The 22,471-nt window shown below is 44.6% G+C and overlaps 1 protein-coding gene across 1 annotated transcript in view; it reads left to right on the forward strand.

Annotated features, from left to right (window-relative positions):
• LOC114446889 (echinoderm microtubule-associated protein-like 6) overlaps positions 1-2,574 on the forward strand; it is a 39,699-nt gene extending 37,125 nt beyond the window's left edge. The window contains exons 40-43 of the mRNA XM_028422770.1: positions 635-738; positions 817-970; positions 1,055-1,155; positions 1,236-2,574. Of these exons, the coding sequence (XP_028278571.1) occupies positions 635-738; positions 817-970; positions 1,055-1,155; positions 1,236-1,260 (384 nt within the window). The 3' untranslated portion in view covers positions 1,261-2,574. The remainder of the gene's footprint in view (positions 1-634; positions 739-816; positions 971-1,054; positions 1,156-1,235) is intronic.
• The last annotated feature ends 19,897 nt before the right edge of the window (positions 2,575-22,471 follow it).

The raw sequence follows: 22,471 nt of genomic DNA on the forward strand, positions 1-22,471 counted from the left end.
ACAGACGCAGACACACACACAGACGCAGACACGCAGACACAGACACACAACCATGCAGACACACACACAAACACACACACAGACGCAGACACACACACAAACACACAACCATGCAGACACACACACACAACCATGCAGACACACACACACACAGACACGCAGACACACACACACAACCATGCAGACACACTCACACATACAAACACGCAACCATGCAGACACACTCAGACACAACCACGCACACACACACACACACACACAGACGCAGACACACACACAGACACACAAACACACAACCATGCAGACACACAGACACACGCAGACACACACACAGACACACAAACACACAACCATGCAGACACACACACTCACACACACACACAGACACACAACCATGCAGATACACACACAGACACACAAACACACAACCATGCAGACACACTCACACATGCAGACACACACTCACACACAGACACGCAGACACACACGTTTCTCCACAGACACACACACACGCAGACACACACGCAGACACACACACACAACCATGCAGACACACACACACACAGACACACACACACACTCACACACACGTTTCTCCACAGACACCTCTCCAGTCCTTCTCGTGTGTGTTCAGGTGTCCACTGGAGCGTATAAGCGGCAGGTGTTTGAGGTTCCCTCGGGGAAGCTGGTGACCGATCAGACCGCCATCGACAGGATCACCTGGGCGACGTGGACCAGGTAACACAGAGACCTGGAGCCTGGTCAGGCGTTGTGATTGCTTCCTGTCACAGTGTGCTACCTCTGTGTCCCCCTCAGCATCCTGGGAGATGAAGTTTTGGGGATTTGGCCGCGAAGCGCAGACAGAGCTGACGTGAACTGTGCGTGCGTGTCTCATGCCGGCCTGAACGTTGTCACAGGCGACGACTTTGGATTGGTCAAACTCTTCGACTTCCCTTGCACAGAGAAGTTTGTGAGTCTTTGTGTCTCATTTAAGATGTCAAACACAACAACAGGTGTGCTCAGAGCAGGAAGTAATTCCGTTTGTTTTGTTCAGGCCAAACACAAGCGCTACCTCGGCCACTCGGCTCATGTGACCAACATCCGCTTCTCCCATGACGACAAATACGTGATCAGCACAGGAGGAGACGACTGCAGGTAAACTGAAGCATCGTAGCCTGAAACATGAAGCACACAACAGGTTGTTGACGCTGCGCATGTTTGTTTGTTTGTTCCAGCGTGTTTGTGTGGAAATGTCTGTAAACGCTCAGATCCACAGCGCCTTACCAGAACCACACTGGATCCAGAACCGTTCACACATGGCAGAGACCAACCTGACATCCAGCTGATGTTTACACTGCAGAAAACTACAGTGTCCCACAGGGGCCAAACCTGATGTCAAGTGATGAAGAGTGACCCGAACTAAAGATGCTAACGATCCATCTTCAAACCACCTATACGGGGATGGGTTGTGGGGGGGCAGCAGTCTAAGCAGAGAGACCCAGACTTCCCTCTCCCTGGACACTTCTTCAAGCTCTTCCAAGGGGATCCTGAGGTGTTCCCAGGCCAGCCGAGAGACATAGTTTCTGCACCGCATCCTTGGTCCCCCCGGGGTCACTACCCAGAGCTCAAGACCATAGGTGAGGGTAGGAACGTAGACTGAGCAGTAAATTGGACATCCTTCTTCACCGCGACAGACTGGTACAGCGACCGCATGCTGCATTACTGCCGAAGCTGCACCGATCTGCCCGTCAATCTCCCGCTCCATGTTTCCCTCACTCGTGAACAAGACCCTTCGACCCGAGGCAGGTGGAGAACATGGCCTCAGATTCTCATCCCAGCCGCTTCACACTGGGCTGCAAACCGTCCCAGTGCACACTGAAGGCCCTGGTTCGATGAGGCCAACAGGACAACATCATCTGCAAGAAGCAGAGATGAAATCCTGTGGTCCCTGAACCACCCCTGTACCTGTGGCCACTCGGTGAACTGCACGTTATTGTTGCACTGTTTTATGTCCATAAACTTTACAAAAACCCACCAGATTGACTTCATGTAGCTAGTGTACAGCTAGCAGGCTAACTGCTTTGCATAACTCCTGGCTGTTAAAATCAACTGTTAGCAACGTTAGCTTTGCATCGTCATCATTGCTGTTGGCTGAAATCAACACTGTTGGACCTGGAAGCACTTCAGTCACATTAGCTGTAAGCTAGCTCTTCATAATGTTAGCTGGAAACGTGAGGAGCAAACAGCTGGACAGATGTTACAGATGTTTTCATTTCAAAGGGCCTTTACTGCATCAGTGGGTGGACATCGTCACACTTAAGTGCCTTTAGGATCTTTGTACCTGTGTTTTCTTTCTCTGGGTAAATTTCAGACGCTGTATTTATTTTTATCCATAACGAAGTTATTTTGTACTCTGTCTGGTGCTACACTGAGAATGTTCATCCAAAATGGACGACACAAAAGAAGCATTTTGCTTTGCTGCTGATTTTATTTTGAAAGACGTGAAACATCCAAAGCATCGTGATCATGAAACTGTCTCAATGTTCTTTCTGGCTGATGACAGTGTGGATGAGTTTCTGTGCTGAACATTCACTTTTAACTGTTGTGGAAAAAAGTGGAACAAACTACACACCTGCTTCTGATTCTTCTTCTGCACTCATCACATTTCACCAGGACTTAACACGCCGTGTTCACGCTGTTTTCTAATACTCTCATGACCTCCGTCCTCTCTCCATCCTGCAGCATCACAGAGAAGTGGAGGGTTGAATTGGCACTAAAATCCTAATTTTTTAGAAATGTTCCATTTTTTAAAAAATCACTATAGATAATCCATAAAAGCTGCAGCAGATGTTTCAGTGGATTGTTGTTAAATGAAGTCTCCTCTATCTCCACAGTGAGTTTCATGCAGCATCACAGAGAAATGGAAGGTTGAAGTGGCACTAAGATCCAAACTTTTGAAAGTTTAGAATTTATTTTCTAAATAAATTGAAAGCTGCCCCCACCTTTGTTAATCCGGTCTGGTCCAGCAGTCAGAGATCAGGAATAAATTTAGGGCAAGACGTTTATACAAAGAATCAAGTTACACTTTATTTAATCAATCAATAGACAATAAAAAGACTTGAGAAGCGTTGGCCCTCCTCAGACTCAACCCCAGCACGGACAGCGACCCCTCCGCCCAAATGATGCACTGCAAACCAACAACATGCAATAGGTGGAAACCACGGCACACTACACACTATGCAGCCTCAGCGGCTCCAGAGACACAGCAGCAACATGCAACAGGTCAAACCACTTGGTGAAAAGGGAGCGGAAGGAAACCTCCTACAACATGGGAGCTGACTGAGAGAAGCCGCGACTCTAAGGTCCCAGGAATAAAATCTGCTTTACACCATCAATAAAAGTTGCAACAATAAACAATACAGTGACGAAATTCAACAGAGACTAAGACACAAGACTTATCCCGCCCGGCTGACGAGAACCGGGCCTGAGAAGGAGGAACCAGCACCGGCTTGCTCTGACTCTGGAGATGAAGCAGTTTAAAGTTCTTTATAAAAGTGCGTAACAGTGAAGTCACAGGCCCTCGCTATCTGAAGGAGGCTTCTGACCTCCTAACGCAGGAACTGCTCCCTACTTAGCTGTCTTTGCTGCCGGCAACACTACAAGTTACGAACAGCACCTTCCTCCGAGTGCCGCTACAGTTCGTCTTCAGTCTATCTGCTCTCCTCTCCACATGCTTACTGCCAACCTCATTCCCTCAGACTCTCCTACTTGTTCTCCCACAGGTGACAGCCGTCAACAATCAGCGATCGCCTCGGGAAAGATCGCCCCCCTTTACTACAATATCCTGCAGCATCACGGAGAAGTGGAGGGTTGAAGTGGCACTAAGATCCACATTTTTTAGAAATGTTACATTTTTAAAAAATCACTATAGATAATCCATAAAAGCTGCAGCAGATGTTTCAGTGGATTGTTGTTAAATGAAGTCTCCTCTATCTCCACAGTGAGTTTCATGAGAATATCCTCCTCTGTTAAGGGAAGGTTCTTCCAGCTTCTCATAGATGCTTCCTGACTCCTCTTTAGACCATCTGTCCTCTCTGTCTAAGATGTGGACATTGTTGTCCTCAAAGGAGTGTCCTCTGTCTCTGAGGTGGAGGTGGACAGCTGAGTCTGGTCCTGAGGAGGTGGCTCTCCTGTGCTGAGCCATTCTTCTGTGGAGTGGTTGTTTAGTTTCTCCAATGTACAGATCAGAGCATTCCTCACTGCACTGGACTGCATATATCACATTGCTGTGTTTCTCCCTGGGAGTCTGGTCCTTCAGGTGAACCAGTCTCTGTCTCAGTGTTGTCATAGGTTTGAAGTGGACCGGGATGTCATGGTTGTTGAAGATCCTGCGGAGTTTCTCTGATACTCCTGACACATATGGAATGGAGATGTTCTTCCTCCGTCGGTTGTTGTCCTTCTTCTTCTTGTTGTTGGGGGGTCTTGTTTTTGTGGCTTTGATGAGTCCAGGTAGCCACAGGTCTGCAGGGCCTTCCTGATGTGGTGTTGCTCCTTCTTCTTCCCCTCTGAGCTGGCTGGTACAGTTTGTGCTCTGTGCTGCAGGGTCCTGATGGCCCCGGTTTGTGTTCCAGTGGGTGGTGTGAATCACTGATCCACGGTGGTCAGATGAACTTCTGTTCTACAAACCATCAGCATGATAAGAAGAGGAGCAAACCTTTAAACATATCTGTCAAATCTTTAATAACATGTGTTCAAACAGACAGATGCTGCTGATTCAGTCCAGGACATTAAACATCATGTCAGACATGAGCTCAGAGATCATTAACTTATGATTGATGAGCTCAGAGCAGCTAATGAAGGATGGAGGAGAGAGATGGAGCTGGAACCATCATCAGTGCAGTCAGATACAGTATTGATCATCGATCCATACTGTGTGATCAGACTGATGTCCTTTGGTCTTCCTCAAAGTTGAAGGTCATAACACACCAGCATCCTGCTGATGGTTTCTGATTGGTCCCACTCCCATCAGATTCAAATGGATGGGGACACACACTCCGTCCTCTTCATGTCCTCCACCTGCAGAGAGAATCAGAGAGTCAGTGTGGAGGTGAGTGAGTGTTCACACAGACTCCATCAGCAGCAAAGCAGCACAGACTGACTCCACCCCTCTACTGACCTCACAGTCTGCAGATTATAATCTGGACTCTGCACAAGATCCAGCAGCTGCTTCACTCCTGAATCCTGCAGCCAGTTTCCTCTCAGGTCCAGCTCTGTCAGATGGGAGGGGTTGGACTTCAGAGCTGAGGCCAGAGCAGCACAGCTGATCTCTGACAGACGGCAGTGACTCAATCTGAATAAAGAAAAACAGATGAAATCATTGATGATCAATCAGATGTTTGAGGTGTTCAGATCAACATCACTGTGTCCTCATCAACATGGCAGCACAACATTCACACACCTGTCCATGTCACACAGATTAATAACATGCTGCTGACCTCAGTCTGTCTCTACAGGGTCAATACTGGATCAATACTTGAATCAGCTGCATGTATTCATCAAGTAAACACTGAAACTAATCAGAGTTCAGAGGATCAGAGAGGACAAACATTCCCTTTAAGGACTAACAGAGGACATGTTCTGTAACAAACACTGGTCTTTGTGACCACAGACTGAATTTAGAACAACTAAAGATCATTTACAGATTCATGGATGAAGCTCTGTGTGAACATCCATTAAACATCAAACATCTACAACAGGAACAGAGAACTGACCCCAGAGTCTGCAGTCTGCAGTCTGGACTCTGCAGAAACCCACACAGCTGCTCCACTCCTGAATCCTGCAGGTCGTAGTTTCCTCCCAGGTCCAGCTCTGTCAGATGGGAGGGGTTGGACTTCAGAGCTGAGGCCAGAGCAGCACAGCTGATCTCTGACAGACCACAGTGCCTCAATCTGAATAAAGAAAAACAGATGAAATCATTGATGATCAATCAGATGTTCTTTCTTTATTTGAGATGTTCCAGGGCTCTAGACTAACTTTTTTCTTAGGTGCACCGCATCACATTTAATATCGTAGTTTGTTCTTCAATCTCTGTCCATATATTTATTTAAGAGTTTTATATAAAGAGTAAAAAGGCTATAAAAGGGTTAAAAACACTAAATAAGCTGTGAATATCTAAAAGAGATTTACCTAAACAACTGATCTATAACCTGCTGACGTAGCCTGCTCATGATGGATTACTTATGCCTGCAGAAGCAGGAAAGGGGAGCTCACTGGAGGATTCTTCATTCTGCATAAAGCTGCCAGACAGGAAGAATCGCGTGTCAGGGTTATTATTGACAGCTCTTCCCTTTCAGGTAAAGAAACTCTTTTAACTGTGGCCTTATATGATTCAGACCGTGTTGGTAGATTTATGTTTTACCAATCGTCTGTGGTAAGTTAAAGCTAGACTCATAACCAGAGAGTAAGCACGCTTATATCAAGTTATGAGGAGAAGCTGGTTACATGTGTGACTGTGACATGAAGATGCATTTGTTTCCTTCTGAACGGAATGTTTGAGATTAGTGCAGCATAGACACTGAACATGTTTGGATGTTTCTATTTGGAATATTTTCAGCTAAACCTCTATTTTACTTATTTGAACACATGATTTTGAAGACGAACCTGTTCAAGACAGATGAAGATAAAACATGACGTGTGTATATGTACATTTCATGAACATAAACAGGACATACAGCAGAAAGCAATGATATTGTAACTAGCCTCTGTATTTTGCTGTTTTTTTGGATACCTTTAATTAAATTCTATGGAGCGGAGCTGCACTGCCCACAAGAACTGTCGCCTCTCTCATCCTCACTCTTATCTGTGTACAGATAATCCTTTTGGGACCTGTTACACCATGCAGACTCAGGTGTGGTGGGGCTGAACCTGCACCATGCTCTTCTTCTGATGTGATATTCAGACAGTGAAACATTGGTATAAATCAGGCCTGACTAACAGGAGCATTTCAGAGGCCTGTCCTGGCCGGACTTCATTAGAATCATTTCTATACAGTGTATGTACTGAACTCCAGCCACTAGCTACGTTTTAAAGGCTGTTAAAACCTGAGGAGGAAGGAGGAGGATTGTTCTGCCATCCCTTTACATCAGGCTCCTTTTCTACCACTCTCTGTGCACACATATATTCTCACTTATATATCATTCTGCTTCTGTTGTTGGACAGGAAGACGTCCAAAGGACACCAGTGTGAAGAAGATGATGGTCCTTCAGTCAAACTGTCTGTGGATCCTTCTCTACCAGTGCTCTGTGCAGTCTGAGACAAAATGGACTTCCATTGTTATCATCTATGATAATAATGACAACTGACCTCAGAGCCTGCAGTCTGCAGTGAGGACTCTGCAGTCCAACACACAGCTGCTCCACTCCTGAATCCTGCAGGTTGTAGTTCAAGCTCAGGTCCAGTTCTGTCAGATGGGAGGGGTTGGACTTCAGAGCTGAGGCCACGACTTCACAGCAAGTCTCTGAGAGTCCACAGTTAGAAAGTCTGTCAAACACCAAAAACAGAAAACATGTTATTAAAGAAGACACTTAATGTGGACCTTATTTGAAGACAGGTGGACACGTCCTGTTGGACATGTTGCTCTTCACATCAGTGGTTCAGCCTGTCTGATCTGACTGTTTGACATGAAACAATAATCCTCATCAGACTGTTAATCTGTGTTGTAATCTGCAGATGGAGCAGAGAACATGGAGTTCTGTAAATATTCTGGATGATTCTGTCCGTGTGAAAGCAGATCACTGTGACATCATCACCATGATGTCATCACTGTAACGCTGCAGCTACAGTTACACACTGAGGCCGATCATGGTGTTCAGAGATTTAACAGCCTTCAACACAAACAACACAGCTGAAGAACATCTGAGACAAAGACACAGCTGACACGTGGACCTCTGAAGAACCACACAGTGTGGATCTGTGAAGACCTGAACCACTAATCTACACTGATTCACAATCATCATCACATCTGGACTCACTCAGCCTTCCTGCAGTTCCTCACAGCTGGAATCAGTCTCTGTCGTCCCTCCTTTGTTGTGTTGTACTTGCTCAGGTCCAGCTCCTCCAGAACCTCCTCTGACATCTGCAGCATGTAGGCCAGAGCTGAGCAGTGGACCTCAGAGAGTCTCTTCTCTGATCTGGTCCCTGACTGCAGGAACTCTTGGATCTCCTGATGGACTGAGAGCTCATTCATCTCCATCAGACAATGGAAGATGTTGATGCTTCTGTCAGGAGAGATATCATGAGTGTTCATCTCCTTCAGGTTGTTGATGGCTCTCTGGATGGTTTCTGGACTGTTCTCTGTCTGACCCAGCAGGCCTCCTAAGAGCCTCTGGTTGGACTGCAGAGAGAGGCCATGAAGGAAGCGAACCACCAGGTCCAGGTGTCCATGTTTACTCTGCAGGGATTTCTCCATGACTCTCTTCAGGAAGTCATCCAGAGAGGAGTGTCTGTAGTTGTCTCCCAGGAAGTCCTCCAGCCCCTCGGTGGTCCTGTTGGTGTAACAGAGGATCAGGTGGAGAGCAGCCAGAAACTCCTGAACACTCAGATGGATGAAGCAGAACACCTTGTCCTGGTACAGGCCTCTCTCCTCTTTAAAGATCTGTGTGAACAGTCCTGAGCACACTGAGGCTGCTCTGATATCGATGCCACACTCTGTCAGGTCTGATTCATAGAAGATCAGGTTTCCTTTCTGCAGCTGCTCAAAAGCCAGTTTCCCCAGAGACCGGATCATCTTCCTGCTCTCTGGACTCCAGTGTGGATCTGTCTCAGCTCCTCCTTCATACTTGACCCTCTTCACTTTGGCCTGAACCACCAGGAGGTGGATGTACATCTCAGTCAGGGTCCTGGGCAGCTCTCCTCCCTCTCTGGTCTCCAACATGTCCTCCAGAACTGTAGCAGTGATCCAGCAGAAGACCGGGATGTGGCACATGATGTGGAGGCTTCGTGATGTCTTGATGTGGGAGATGATCCTGCTGGCCCGCTCCTCCTCTCTGAACCTCCTCCAGAAGTACTCCTCCTTCTGTGGGTGGGTGAACCCTCTGACCTCTGTCACCATGTCCACACAGTCAGGAGGGATCTGATTGGCTGCTGCAGGTCTTGTGGTGATCCAGAGGCGAGCAGAGGGAAGCAGCTTCCCCCTGATGAGGTTTGTCAGCAGCACATGCACTGAGGTGGACTCTGTGACATCAGTCAGGACCTGAGTGTTGTGGAAGTCCAGAGGAGGTCGACACTCATCCAGACCGTCAAAGATGAAGAGCACCTGGAAGTGCTGGAAGCTGCAGATTCCTGCCTCTTTGGTTTCAGGGAAGAAGTGATGAACAAGCTCCACCAAGCTGAACTGTTTCTCTCTCAGCACATTCAGCTCTCTGAAAGTGAATGGAAATGTGAAGTGGACGTCCTGGTGGTCTTTGTCTTCAGCCCAGTCCAGACTGAACTTCTGTGTTAGGACTGTTTTCCCGATGCCAGCCACTCCCTGTGTCATCACTGTTCTGATTGGTTCCTGTCTTCCAGGTGAGCCTTTGAAGAGGTCTGCTGGTCTGATGGGGGTTTCTGGTCTGTGTGCTTTCCTGGATGCTGCTTCAATCTGTCTGACCTCATGGTCCTCGTTGACCCCTGCAGTCCCCCCCTCTGTGATGTAGAGCTCTGTGTAGATCTGGTTCAGAAGGGTCGGCTCTCCTGCTTTAGCGATGCCCTCAAACACACACTGGAACTTCTTCCTCAGGTTAGACTTGAGTTTACGTCCACACTCTGCAGCTGCAGATCCTGAACAAACAGTAAATGTGATGAGTGACTGAACTTCCTGACAGTCTTCAGTCAGAAGTGACAGATGTGCTGCAGATGTCTGCATCATGTTAACAGCAGAGTGTGTAGATGGAAACTTCATTTCCTCTTTCCATCATGTTAAAGCTCTTAAATCCTCTTACTGATCTGCAGACGCTCAGCCAGCTCCTCCTGCTCCATCCTCCTCAGGAAGTCCACCGTGATCTGCACAAAGGACTCTCTGCTCCTCCTCTGCTCTTCATCCTCCTCATCCTCCCTCTGGCTCTCACAGCATTCTGGGTAATCTGGACTCAGAAGCTTCTGGATCTTCTTTAGCTCGTCCTTCACAAAAGTGAGGATGTTGTCCTCCAGCAGCTGGAACAGAGAGACACAAGCATCAGGTCCATGTTGGACAGACTGACAGTCTGCTGGTCTACAAAGTGCAGCATGGAGACACAACAACACAACACATGGACCAGCAGCTGTTCTACATGTACACACCAGAAATATGGAGTCCAGCTGTGTCTGATGCTGCTGGGCAGACGGACCACCGGGAGTCTCTGAGCTCTGCTGGTGGACTCTGTGGACCAATCAGGAACAGTTAGCCCACATGATGTCACATGATGTCAGCACACATGCAGAAACAGCAGCTGCTTCCAGAGTGTGTGTTCTGTGCTGAACACACACGGCTGTGCTCTGAAACAGGCCGTCAGCTCTGAACCTGCAGCTGTTTGAAGCAACTCAGATCTTACCGCTTCAAGGAAGACCGGACTTCTCCTTTAAATTCAACAATGACATCCTTTGACCGATCACTCCTCAGAGACACACAGCTGGGTCCTGGTCCTGGTCCTGGTCCTGGTGAGTCTGGTCTCTTCTTGTTCCTGGTACAGAGATAAAAATCATCAGCTGATGTTTCACAGTGACTGCAGGAGGAAGAAGCAGCTACCAGAAGAAAGGAGCCATGTGTTACTGTGTGTGTGTTACAGTGTGTGTTACTGTGTGTGTTACTGTGTGTGTGTGTTACTGTGTGTGTTACTGTGTGTGTTACTGTGTGTGTGTTACTGTGTGTGTGTTACTGTGTGTGTTACTGTGTGTGTTACTATGTGTGTTACTGTGTGTGTGTTACTGTGTGTGTCTTTGTGTTACTATTTGTGTGTGTTACTGTGTGTGTGTGTTACTGTGTGTGTGTGTGTTACAGTTTTTTTCAATTGCTTACACACTAAAATTTAAACTTTCCCACAATTAACAAAACCTCACACTCAAGGAGCAAACACTGGCCTAGAGCTGCATAACTGTACGCACATTGTCAGCTTCACAATTTTTGCAACACACTAAACACTTGTATGCATCAGGGGCTTCACAGAGTAGTCAGAATCAGAATCAGAAATAGATTGATCAGAAATCATCAGAAATAGAAATTGATCCCAGGGGGAAATTGCTTTCATTCCAGGTGCTCCGTGTACTCAAAAAAGACAGATTAGAAAAATAAAATAAGGTAAAGTAGTAAAATAAAAATAAAACCTAATAAATTCTTAATAAGTAGTCGACTATTTGAATGTTGGATCATCACAACACTAATCCACGCTGTGTGTCACAGTAGAGTATTCGTCCTTTTCTTGTTTTTATTTTTTTAAAGCCTGGTGCTGTAATAAAGTGATGGAACGATCCATTAATGATCTACAGCAGATATCCAGCTGGGGGCGCTGTGTGCATGTGAGGCTGTAGTGTGTGTGTGTGTGTGTGCGAAGCAGCAAACAGGAGACGAACATGGATGAGACGGCTGGACAAACACAAGTATCCACAGTGTGGAAATACTTCACCAAAACAGAGAAAGCCGTTAGTTGCAATATATGCGAGGCTGTCCTAAAGTACCATGGCAGTACCACTACAATGCATAACCATTTGAAGCTACACCCTGTCATGGCTAGCTGCTGCAGCAGCAGAGAGAACCGCCAACACCAAACAACAATCAGAGACTTCACCATCTATCCCAGCTACCAGCACCTAAATTGAGAGAGTTTCCTCCTTGGCTGGAACACGATCACCCCTCAGAGAGCAAGCTGACACCCAGCTCATGTGGACGCCCTTGTTGTCTTGAACACAGACCAGGAGCTCAAGAATAGGATTATTAAAGAGGAGGTCTTTGACCAAATAACTGTTGGTAGCTCACTGGAAAATGTTTTTTTCTTACACTTTCCTTATGGCGTTGCACTGTGGTGAGAAATAAATTACATCTGTAAACTTAATGTAACGCTGGACATTTATGTTTATTGGTATCAGTTTTTTATCCGTTGTTGATCTTGTATTTCAAACAGTCTGAGGCACATTCAGAGGTTTTGAACAATGACCACCACTGGCAGCATCGGTGGCGCATAGATTTAAAAAAAACTTCTCACTAATATTCGACTATTCGTCGACTTTTAGTAAGAATTCGATGAATATTAAAATTCAGTATTCGTGAATGTCCTAGTATGAATTTGACACCTCATGAACCAATTGATTACCCACAGCCAGCAGGTGTGCACACACTGGTGCTTAATTGTAGACACACCGATCAGGTTTAAGCACTATAAAAAGGCAACAGGCAAGTTCAATAATGCATCAGACTTGGAGAAATTCAAGCCCATGTTGTCAATGATCAACAAAGTTTCAATAATGTCCAACAGGCCGTGTCCTTTAAAAACATCCAGTTGTGATGAAACAACTGTATAAAGTGCCGTTTGAAAGAAATTCAGGCAGGTGAAAGTCCTGCGGCGTGAACATGTGTTGGTATGTTGTGTTCACTAAGTGTAGCATTGTGTGCTGCACACAACCTTTGTACAGTACATGTCATTTTACTGTGCAGCAGAAACTGGTTTCATCCACACCCAATATTCACAGTTCAGTACCTTCCACCATACTCCCCCTTCCTAAACCCCATGGAGGAGTTCTTTTCAGCATGGCGGTGGAAGGGTCATGTTCTTTAACAATATCTCAAAAAGAGAAAAATAATCAGACCCTGACTGCATCATTAGAAAGGCAGAAATGTGACAAGTGTTTCAGATCCAGTGCAGCAGTGTGTCAGTGGCTCAAACAGAATCCGATGTATGAACCATGTGGCACCAAAATGGGCTTTTGGTGAATTATTGTACAGTTTGAATTAAGTGTTTCATTTTGAAAAGATCTGAGATGCTCTGCTCCTTGTGTGTAGATGTGTGGATCGTGTGTAGAGTTTTGACAAAATGAGCCTTGTTTTTAAAATCGTGCCTAAGAAATCGTAAAAAACTGCAAAGTGCTCTGAAACAGGCCGTCAGCTCTGAACCTGCAGCTGTTTGAAGCAACTCAGATCTTACTGCTTCAAGGAAGACCGGACTTCTCCTTTAAAGTCAATGATGATATCCTTTGACCGATCACTCCTCAGAGACACACAGCTGGGTCCTGGTCCTGGTCCTGGTCCTGGTTCTGGTGAGTCTGGTCTCTTCTTGTTCCTGGTACAGAGATAAAAATCATCAGCTGATGTTTCACAGTGACTGCAGAAGGAAGAAGCAGCTACCAGAAGAAAGGAGCCATGTGTTACTGTGTGTGTGTTACAGTGTGTGTTACTGTGTGTGTTACAGTGTGTGTTACTGTGTGTGTTACTGTGTGTGTTACTGTGTGTGTTACTGTGTGTGTTACTGTGTGTGTGTTACTGTGTATGTTACTGTGTGTGTGTTACTGTGTGTGTGTTACTGTGTGTGTTACTGTGTGTTACTGTGTGTGTGTGTTACTGTGTGTGTTACTGTGTGTGTTACTGTGTGTGTGTGTTACTGTGTGTGTTACTGTGTGTGTTACTGTGTGTGTGTGTCTGTGTGTGTTACTGTGTGTGTGTGTGTGTTACTGTGTGTGTGTTACTGTGGGTGTGTGTGTGTTACTGTGTGTGTGTGTTACTGTGTGTGTGTGTTACTGTGTGTGTGTGTGTGTCTGTGTGTGTGTGTGTGTGTCTGTGTTACTGTGTGTGTGTGTGTGTGTGTCTGTGTGTTACTGTGTGTGTGTGTTACTGTATGTGTGTTACTGTGTGTGTGTTACTGTGTGCTTTACTGTGTGTGTGTGTCACTGTATGTGTGTTACTGTGTGTGTTACTGTGTGTGTGTTACTGTGTGTGTTACTGTGTGTGTGTGTGTTACTGTGTGTGTTACTGTGTGTGTGTGTTACTGTGTGTGTGTGTTACTGTGTGTGTTACTGTGTGTGTTACTGTGTGTGTGTGTTACTGTGTGTGTTACTGTGTGTGTGTGTCTGTGTGTGTTACTGTGTGTGTGTGTGTGTTACTGTGGGTGTGTTACTGTGGGTGTGTGTGTGTTACTGTGTGTGTGTCTGTGTGTGTGTTACTGTGTGTGTGTGTGTCTGTGTGTTACTGTGTGTGTGTGTTACTGTATGTGTGTTACTGTGTGTGTGTTACTGTGTGTGTGTTACTGTGTGCTTTACTGTGTGTGTGTGTCACTGTATGTGTGTTACTGTGTGTGTGTTTGTGTGTGTGTGTGTGTTACTGTGTGTGTGTGTTTGTGTGTGTGTGTGTGTTACTGTGTGTGTGTTACTGAGTGCTTTAATGTGTGTGTGTTACTGTGTGTGTTACTGTATGTGTGTTACTGTGTGTTACTGTGTGTGTGTGTTACTATGTGTGTGTGTGTGTTACTGTGTGTGTGTTTGTGTGTGTTACTGTGTGTGTGTGTTACTGTGTGTGTGTCTGTGTGTTACTGTGTGTGTGTGTTACTGTGGGTGTGTGTGTGTTACTGTGTGCATTACTGTGTGTGTGTGTGTTACTGTGTGTGTGTCTGTGTGTGTTACTGTGTGTGTCTGTGTGTATTACTGTGTGTGTCTGTGTGTATTACTGTGTGTGTGTTACTGTGTGCTTTACTGTGTGTGTGTGTGTTACTGTGTGTGTTACTGTGGGTGTGTGTGTGTGTGTTACTGTGTGTGTGTTTGTGTGTGTTACTGTGTGTGTGTTACTGTGTGTGTGTCTGTGTGTGTTAGTGTGTGTGTTACTGTGGGTGTGTGTGTGTGTTACTGTGCGCTTTACTGTGTGTGTGTGTGTTACTGTATGTGTGTTACTGTGTGTGTGTGTGTGTTACTGTGTGTCTGTGTGTGTTACTGTGTGTCTGTGTGTGTTACTGTGGGTGTGTGTGTGTGTTACTGTGTGTGTGTCTGTGTGTGTTAGTGTGTGTGTTACTGTGGGTGTGTGTGTGTGTTACTGTGCGCTTTACTGTGTGTGTGTTACTGTGTGTGTGTTACTGTGTGTGTTACTGTGTGTGTCTGTGTGTCTGTGTGTGTTACTGTGGGTGTGTGTGTGTGTTACTGTGTGTGTGTCTGTGTGTGTTAGTGTGTGTGTTACTGTGGGTGTGTGTGTGTGTTACTGTGCGCTTTACTGTGTGTGTGTGTGTTACTGTATGTGTGTTACTGTGTGTGTGTGTGTGTTACTGTGTGTCTGTGTGTGTTACTGTGTGTCTGTGTGTGTTACTGTGTGTGTCTGTGTGTTACCTGCTCATGTTGCCGAGCAGCTGCAGGGACAGATGTGCTTCTTCCTCTTTATTCCCCTGCAGAGGACAACACAACACATGTGGACTTAAAGAATGAATGAATCATTTCATACAACACAGCGCACAATACAATTACACAATCCACCTCAAAACCAAAAAAGGCAACAGGCTGAAGCACATGGTGTATTTCTACCGTCCTAAAACGTCCTAAGTTCTCCCAAAATGTCAGCCAAACAAAGATTTGACTCAGTTCAGTCACACACCAGTGCTGCTTGTTGTTCACATAATGTACCTTCAGGGTTTCCTTTACATTTCCTTGTAGTCATTAATAACTGATATTTAAAGATCTTTGAACTTTAACAACAGCTTGTTTTAAATGTAGCATCAAGCTCATTCCACAGTTTTATGCCTAAAACAGACACATCACCCTAACATGAGTTCATCTGTCAAAAACAAAGCTCTTGAATTAGAATGAATTTAAAGAACTCTTGTAGGAAGGAGGAAGGTTTTATGGCCCAAGATGGTTTCCAAGGTGTTTAAATATACAATGTTCACAGCATGAGGCTTCATCATACTTACTGCTTCAACATTGGATCAGTAATTATTCACCAGTCTGACCTGTATGGTAACGAGTGATGAGTTCAAACAGACATTTGTTTCATTGGTTCTTCTACAGATCAGGCCCATAGCTTTAGATCCCTGTTGATATGTTCTGTGTGTGTGGTCTGTTGGAGCTCCTAGAACTTATTCTCATGAACTTTGTTTCGGATCCACTTAAAAACAGCTTCACTTCTTTTGCTTGACCTGCACCAAAAACCAGACATGTAGTTTCTTTTCATGTGAAGATCTTTGTTCCAACGTTTTAAGCAGCTTCATTCTTTTGAACTTTAAGTAGAAATCCTTTCAAATCACATCCTGAACAAAATCCATCAGCGTCAGACAAACTTTAGGCTGTTGGACACCGCACAAACATCTTTAACCAGAGTATGAACAGCTTTGGCCCGGTGCTGATCCTGGAGCTCCTCCACAGGATCCGGCTCTGAGCTGCTGCACCCTTCATTTCAGACAGTAAAGTCTGTCCCTCTCATCACTCTGTGGTTCTGCTACATTTGGACCCACACTTACAGACAAGTTCTAAATATGTACCAACCTGCTGACCTGTAACAGAACCAGCTGCTTCACAGTGTGAGCAGGGAAAGTTTGGACCTGTGTTATTTCAAGGTTTCTTCATCCTGTTGGGCTTTAGTCTCAGTTCTTTTACAGTGTTGATTTAAAATAACATAACCGGCCCATGATCAGCTGTTAGTGTTGTTTACTTCTTGCCAGTTGTGACGTGTCAGTTCTGATTTAAAGCTTCTGTTGCTTCCGGTGTTCTGAGTCTAACCAACCTGTTCTCTGTTAGACTAGTTAGTCTTTGTTTCAGCTTCCTCCAACTCAGCAAAGACAGGGAGGTGATCCTTATATCTGTCACTAACAATCCACTTCAGAGCCAGGTTTCAGTGGAAACCAGAGCGCAGCATTCTCTTATTTCCCGCTGTGTTGTTATCCAGAGACCGCACATTAGCTAGAAGGAGGCTGGGCAGCGGCGGGCGGCTAGCACGGGCTGTTAGCCTAGCACGGGCTGTTAGCCTAGCACGGGCTGTTAGCCTAGCACGGGCTGTTAGCCTAGCACGGGCTATTAGCCTAGCACGGCTAGCCCTCCTCTTGCCTCTCTCGCGGCGCCGTCTCCGAAGCACTCTCCTCGGTTCAGCTGGCTCACTTGAGGTCGGTGCACCGGGGCCTTCCTGGTGGTGGTCAGAGGGGCGCAGGTTTGGAATATCCAGCACTGCCTGTCTGTTGTACGTAAACGCTGCATGACATCTGTGCAGTGCGGTAAAAAGAGAAAACACGCTAAAAAGAATAAAAAGCGGCCTTCGAGAGCGACGCGCGCAAACAGGTTGGCCTCGGGGGCCGCCATTTTGCCGGTGTGTCGGTTTAACTGGTGCCCGGACAAACTGGTTGCCGCCTCGACGTGATACTGACGTGACGTGGGCGTGTCTGTGCAGGACCCTTTCTGTACAAACCAGGAAGTAAACATCGGGAGTTCTTCTTCCATTAAATTCTATTTTAATGGTTTTAGCAGTAACAGTGAACGTGACCGTGTCCCAGCATGGAACAGCACGTCCAGCGTCCTCAGCTGCGTGGAAAAGAAATATATTGTGAAGCCAAATGTAAAGAGGTCACATCTTAGTGCTGCAGTATTTGAACAGGCAGGTATATAAAGACGATGTTTAACTCCTGATGTTTGCTTCCTGGTTTGTACAACAACAGGTCCTGCAGAGACACGCCTACTTTATCCGGGCACCAGGTAATCCGACACACCGGCCGCTGCACTGTTCCTGTACTGCCGCCATCTTGACGTGTATTGCTGATTTTCCGGGTGAGGCAGTCGGCCTGTTGCTGGTTCACCACTACATGGACTTAGTGGCCTTAGTGATGGGTTTTCGAGGCTTTGTTGAAGCTTCGACACCTGATTCAAGAAAAAGGTTCATTACTCGAGGCTTCATTGACACAGTAGCTCGAGTAGGACATCTAGTGGTGAATAAAATGCATTGCGGTGTGTGTTATTGGTTCATGGATTGTTTGAATCTCCGTGCAGCCTCGTTCGACTACACTACCTGGTTGAATGGTTGACACAATAAAATACATTAAACTTTCAGTTTCACTGCACACAATTGTTACAAAGTTACATTTGAAGTGGATACATAATAATTAGGGCTAATCAAACAACATGATGGATCCGATTAAAATGTTTAACACAATTAAAGCATTTGCAGCAGAGATCGAAGCTGCATGGTGGTGTAGGGGAATCATCGTCGGTTTGGGTGCGAGAGGGTCCGGGTTCAAAACTTATGATACGCGAATCAGCAAGAGGTCCTCCACACACACACACACACACACACACACACACACACACGCCAGAGAAACGTGATCAATAACTTTTCTTCTACTAAAATGTACACAATGACATATTTGCGATTAACTGAGTTTAATGCTATGAAATTCTTAGATATAAATAATAAAAAATAAATGTGAATCGTTTGCATCTAAGTAATATATTTAACTCATATTTAAAGAATCTCAAGAGTTTTTGCAGCACTCAAACTGATAAAAGTATCAATGTAGCTAATATATTTCACTGTCTAACTGATTGATCTATTACTATATATTGATATATAGTTATATCCCTGAACACACCTGGTCCCACCAAGCGATTCACAACCCGATCCAATCACATGACTCGTATTCGAAGCACTCAACTGCTTCAAACGTCACTAGTCACGTGACCGAAGCAAGCCTCGGCACAGAGGTTCGAAACAATTGCTTCATGAGCTACTGCGCATGTGTCGGAGCCTCGGGTGTCAGAGGACCATCCTTAAGTGGCCTGTAGCTTCAATAGTGTCAAAAATATTCCCAAGGATTAAAGCGTCCCTTTACAATTAAGTCCAAGTGTGGTATTAAACTAATGGAGGGCAGCTCCTTCAGGAAATATTTAATGATTGTCAGAGCTGACGCAGCAGTCTCTCTTCACGGCGGCCATCTTAGATCCTCCCCAAGACAAACAAGCTTTTACAGGAAATGTTCCAACAATCACAGAAACGCTGCCGACACCATGAAGTCATCAATATAGTTCAAACAGAAATCAATACGAAGACATGAAGGACACTTCAACACCTGAGGGACGAGACAGAGGACAGACTTCATTCACACACAGACAGACTCACCGTCACAGAGACAGAGACGCTGCGCCACAGGCGGAGGACAAAGTGAAAGTAAACTTTGATCAGACTCACCTGAGCAGTCAGACCTTCTTCCTCCTCCTGCTGCAGGGTGTCTGCAGGGTCCTAAAAACTGTTATGTTTGATCAAATGTGGGAAAATCAAGAGAAAAAAGTATTGAAACGTCTTAATCCTCATGTGTTGTTCGGGACATTTTTGTCCTCTGAGAGAAATATTTCTGTTTATTTTGGCCATAACTTTGTCAATATGTGGACAAATTGAATCATTTTTCCTCAATAAGCTTAATTTTACATAAATTTTGTTAATATGATTTTAAAATTTTTCATAGGTCAACGGTACACTGTGGGCAAATTTTACCCCCTAATGTGTTCGGGGACAAAAATGTCCCCTAACTTTAACGGTTTTAAAAATATATTAGATAAATATTTGTTTGAAATTTTTTTGCATAGACCTTTTAGTTAACTTCAGTTCTGATCAACAGTAGTGAAACAATAATTTCCCCCCAGGATTTTAACCCTTTAATCACCAATTTTATAAGGGGTGGTGCTGAAAATTGAAAAAAAAACACACAATATGGCTCATTTTTAATAGAAAAGGTGAATGTGGACTGGATTCTTTTGAACCTTTATTACAGTCTTGGTCATGTCAAACATCAGTAAAAAATTGACTTGATTGCATTATTAGTTTTTGCACAGCACTGGATTTTCTTTTTTTCTCCCATTTTGTCCCATAGACTTACATTATAAACACACTTTTTTTGACTGCACAGCCATGGCACTACATAATCATGCATTCTTGATTGTTGGTGGTTTACCCTGTTGGTAGGAGGTAACATTTGTGATTTTTACAGTTAACAACTTAATTACCATATTAACCCTTTACCTGCAGGCCTGTGCTCATGTAGTGTAGTTTCTGGCTTGTATATGGAGTTATAGGGAGTATTTTAGCACATAATTGTGTGTCTACACACTGTGTGTGTATGTTAGAGAGGAAGAGAGCCATTTGCACACTGTCAGGGAAGGAAAGTCAGGAAAATAAAGTTACTAAGTAAGTGAAGTGTACCTAATTCAGACGTACAACGGCGATGCATAAGCATGTAAAATGAAAACATCCAGGAGTTCTGGCGTCTGAAGTTGTGGATGGGTAAAATAGCTGTTTTTTTTTTTTTTTTTTAGCTTTCGGAAAACACGTCCTCCAGTAGAGTGACTTTACTTTTAGGTTAGTGTCTCAGTTGAGATCACTGAATTAGTCTAAGTGAGGTCTAAGTGCCCCTTTTCCATGGTGTGTTGCGCTCCACACGACCATACGTACATGTGCATGTTACTAAATAGACACCATAGATAGATAACTTGATAACATAATAAATAATCATTGACTAATCAAATCTAATCTACAGTTTAGTCCCCTACTAAAATTAGTATTAAAAGTAGTTTAGTAAAGTAAAGTAAAGTAAATTTGTTGCAGCCCTAAAAGTAAGTGCCGGGCCCTTTGATGCTGAGAGGTTCAGACTAAACAAAACAAAAACACTAGTGGACTTGCATGCATCCTCCTGGTCATTTAATGGTGACAAGAGCAGCAAGCAGCATGAAGAGAGGATTCACCTGTGCATGAGTGAAGGATTCACTTGTGAACGAATGAAGGATTCGCTTGTGAACAAGTGACGGATCTACTTGTGCAGCCTTCACAGCTTCACAGCCTGGCCCTTCATAGAGCCAGGCTGCACAATCATTTCCAGAGATTGTGCACAAGTGAATCCTCTCTTCATGTTGCTTTCTGCTCTTCTCACCATCAAATGACCACAAGGTCACATGTAAGACCACTTGCCTTTTTGTTTTGTTTAGTCTGCACCTGTAGACATCAAAGGGCCACACGTGCATAGCAACACTTTCTTTGTTTTTGTTTACTATGAAGACTCTGTGGTTGTGTGTACTCACAGACAACAAGATCAGTGCAAAAAAATTTCAAAAAAATATTTATCTAATATATTTTTAAAACCGTTAAAGTTAGGGGACGTTTTTGTCCCCGAACAACACATTAGGGTAGTGTTTGCGAACAATGCATGAGGGTTAATCTCCATTTCACCAGGTATTCAGTTTTATTGTTATTCAAGCTTTGACTCCAAAATGATCCGTGAATATTTCCAAAAACTAAAGTTCTGGCAACAAGATTAAAAAGTGTCATTTCTAACATGATTGGCCCTACTCAGTCAGGATGTCTCAGAGGAAGGCTGATCCATAATAACATCCTGGTTCTGGACCTTCTGGATTATAATCACCTAACTGAAGATGATGGCTTCATGTTGTTTCTGGACTTCCACAAAGCATCTGACTCCATCCAACATGCTGTTATTATCAATACAGTCAAAGGCTTTGGGTTTGGTGATGTGTTCCTCAACATGAGTGCTATGTTATACACTAATATTAATACTGTGTTTCCCTGTCAGAGCCACATGTTCCAGGTTCAAGGTGGAGAGAGGGATCCGGCCAGGGTGCAGCATCTCACCTCTCTTATTTATTGTAGCCACTGAATTACGGTCTTTAACAGTCACACACTCAAACATCCAAGGATCAGACATGAATAACCACAGATTGATCAGAAGTCAGCTCGCTGATGATACCACCATCTTTTTAAAAACAGAACAAATCCCAAAGGCTCGAGACACATTAAGACTTTCTCCAAGCCTCTGGTCTGCACTGGAACCTGGAGAAACCTGAACTTATGAGTCTTCATGGTTGTGATGACTCCACTGTATAATATGCCTCTAAAATATTTAGGAATCTGGATAACCAAAAAAAAGAGTATTCCAAACTCTGTGGACAAAAACAACTTAAACATGTGGCTGCAGAGGGATGTAACACTGATCGGTAGGACTCTGCTCATAAGGTCGAACCATCATCCAGACTAATATACCCAGCCTGCTCCCTGGCTGTCCCACCCAGAATGATAAAAGAAAGTCATAGAATCAACTTCAGTTCCATTTGGAAAAATAAGCATCACTACATTAGAAACAGAGACTTGATAAAGGACATGAGGACGGAGGTAAAAAGTCATTGATTTTGAAATATTGGATGGAGACTAAAGATTAACTGGCTAAGATCATGTTTAAGAAATAAAGAGATGGTTCTCAACACCTGCTCTTATCTACAGGTATTGAATTTCTACTAGTTGTGACTTTGATCCACCAAGTTACCCATAGAACTCTCCACATTTCACCAACAGCTTTTATTAGATTGGAAGATGATGTTCAAGCATCATTCCAGCCCCATAATGTGCCACCATGGAACAACATCTATATTTATAGAAGACTGGAGGACCAATCAGATCTGGTCTGTTACTCACCTTATGGCTGGAAATGGTTCCGTTCTTGATTTAAAGGATTTTAAGGCCAAA

Source organism: Parambassis ranga, chromosome 15, assembly GCF_900634625.1.
Source record: "Parambassis ranga chromosome 15, fParRan2.1, whole genome shotgun sequence".
Lineage (NCBI taxonomy): Eukaryota > Metazoa > Chordata > Actinopteri > Ambassidae > Parambassis > Parambassis ranga.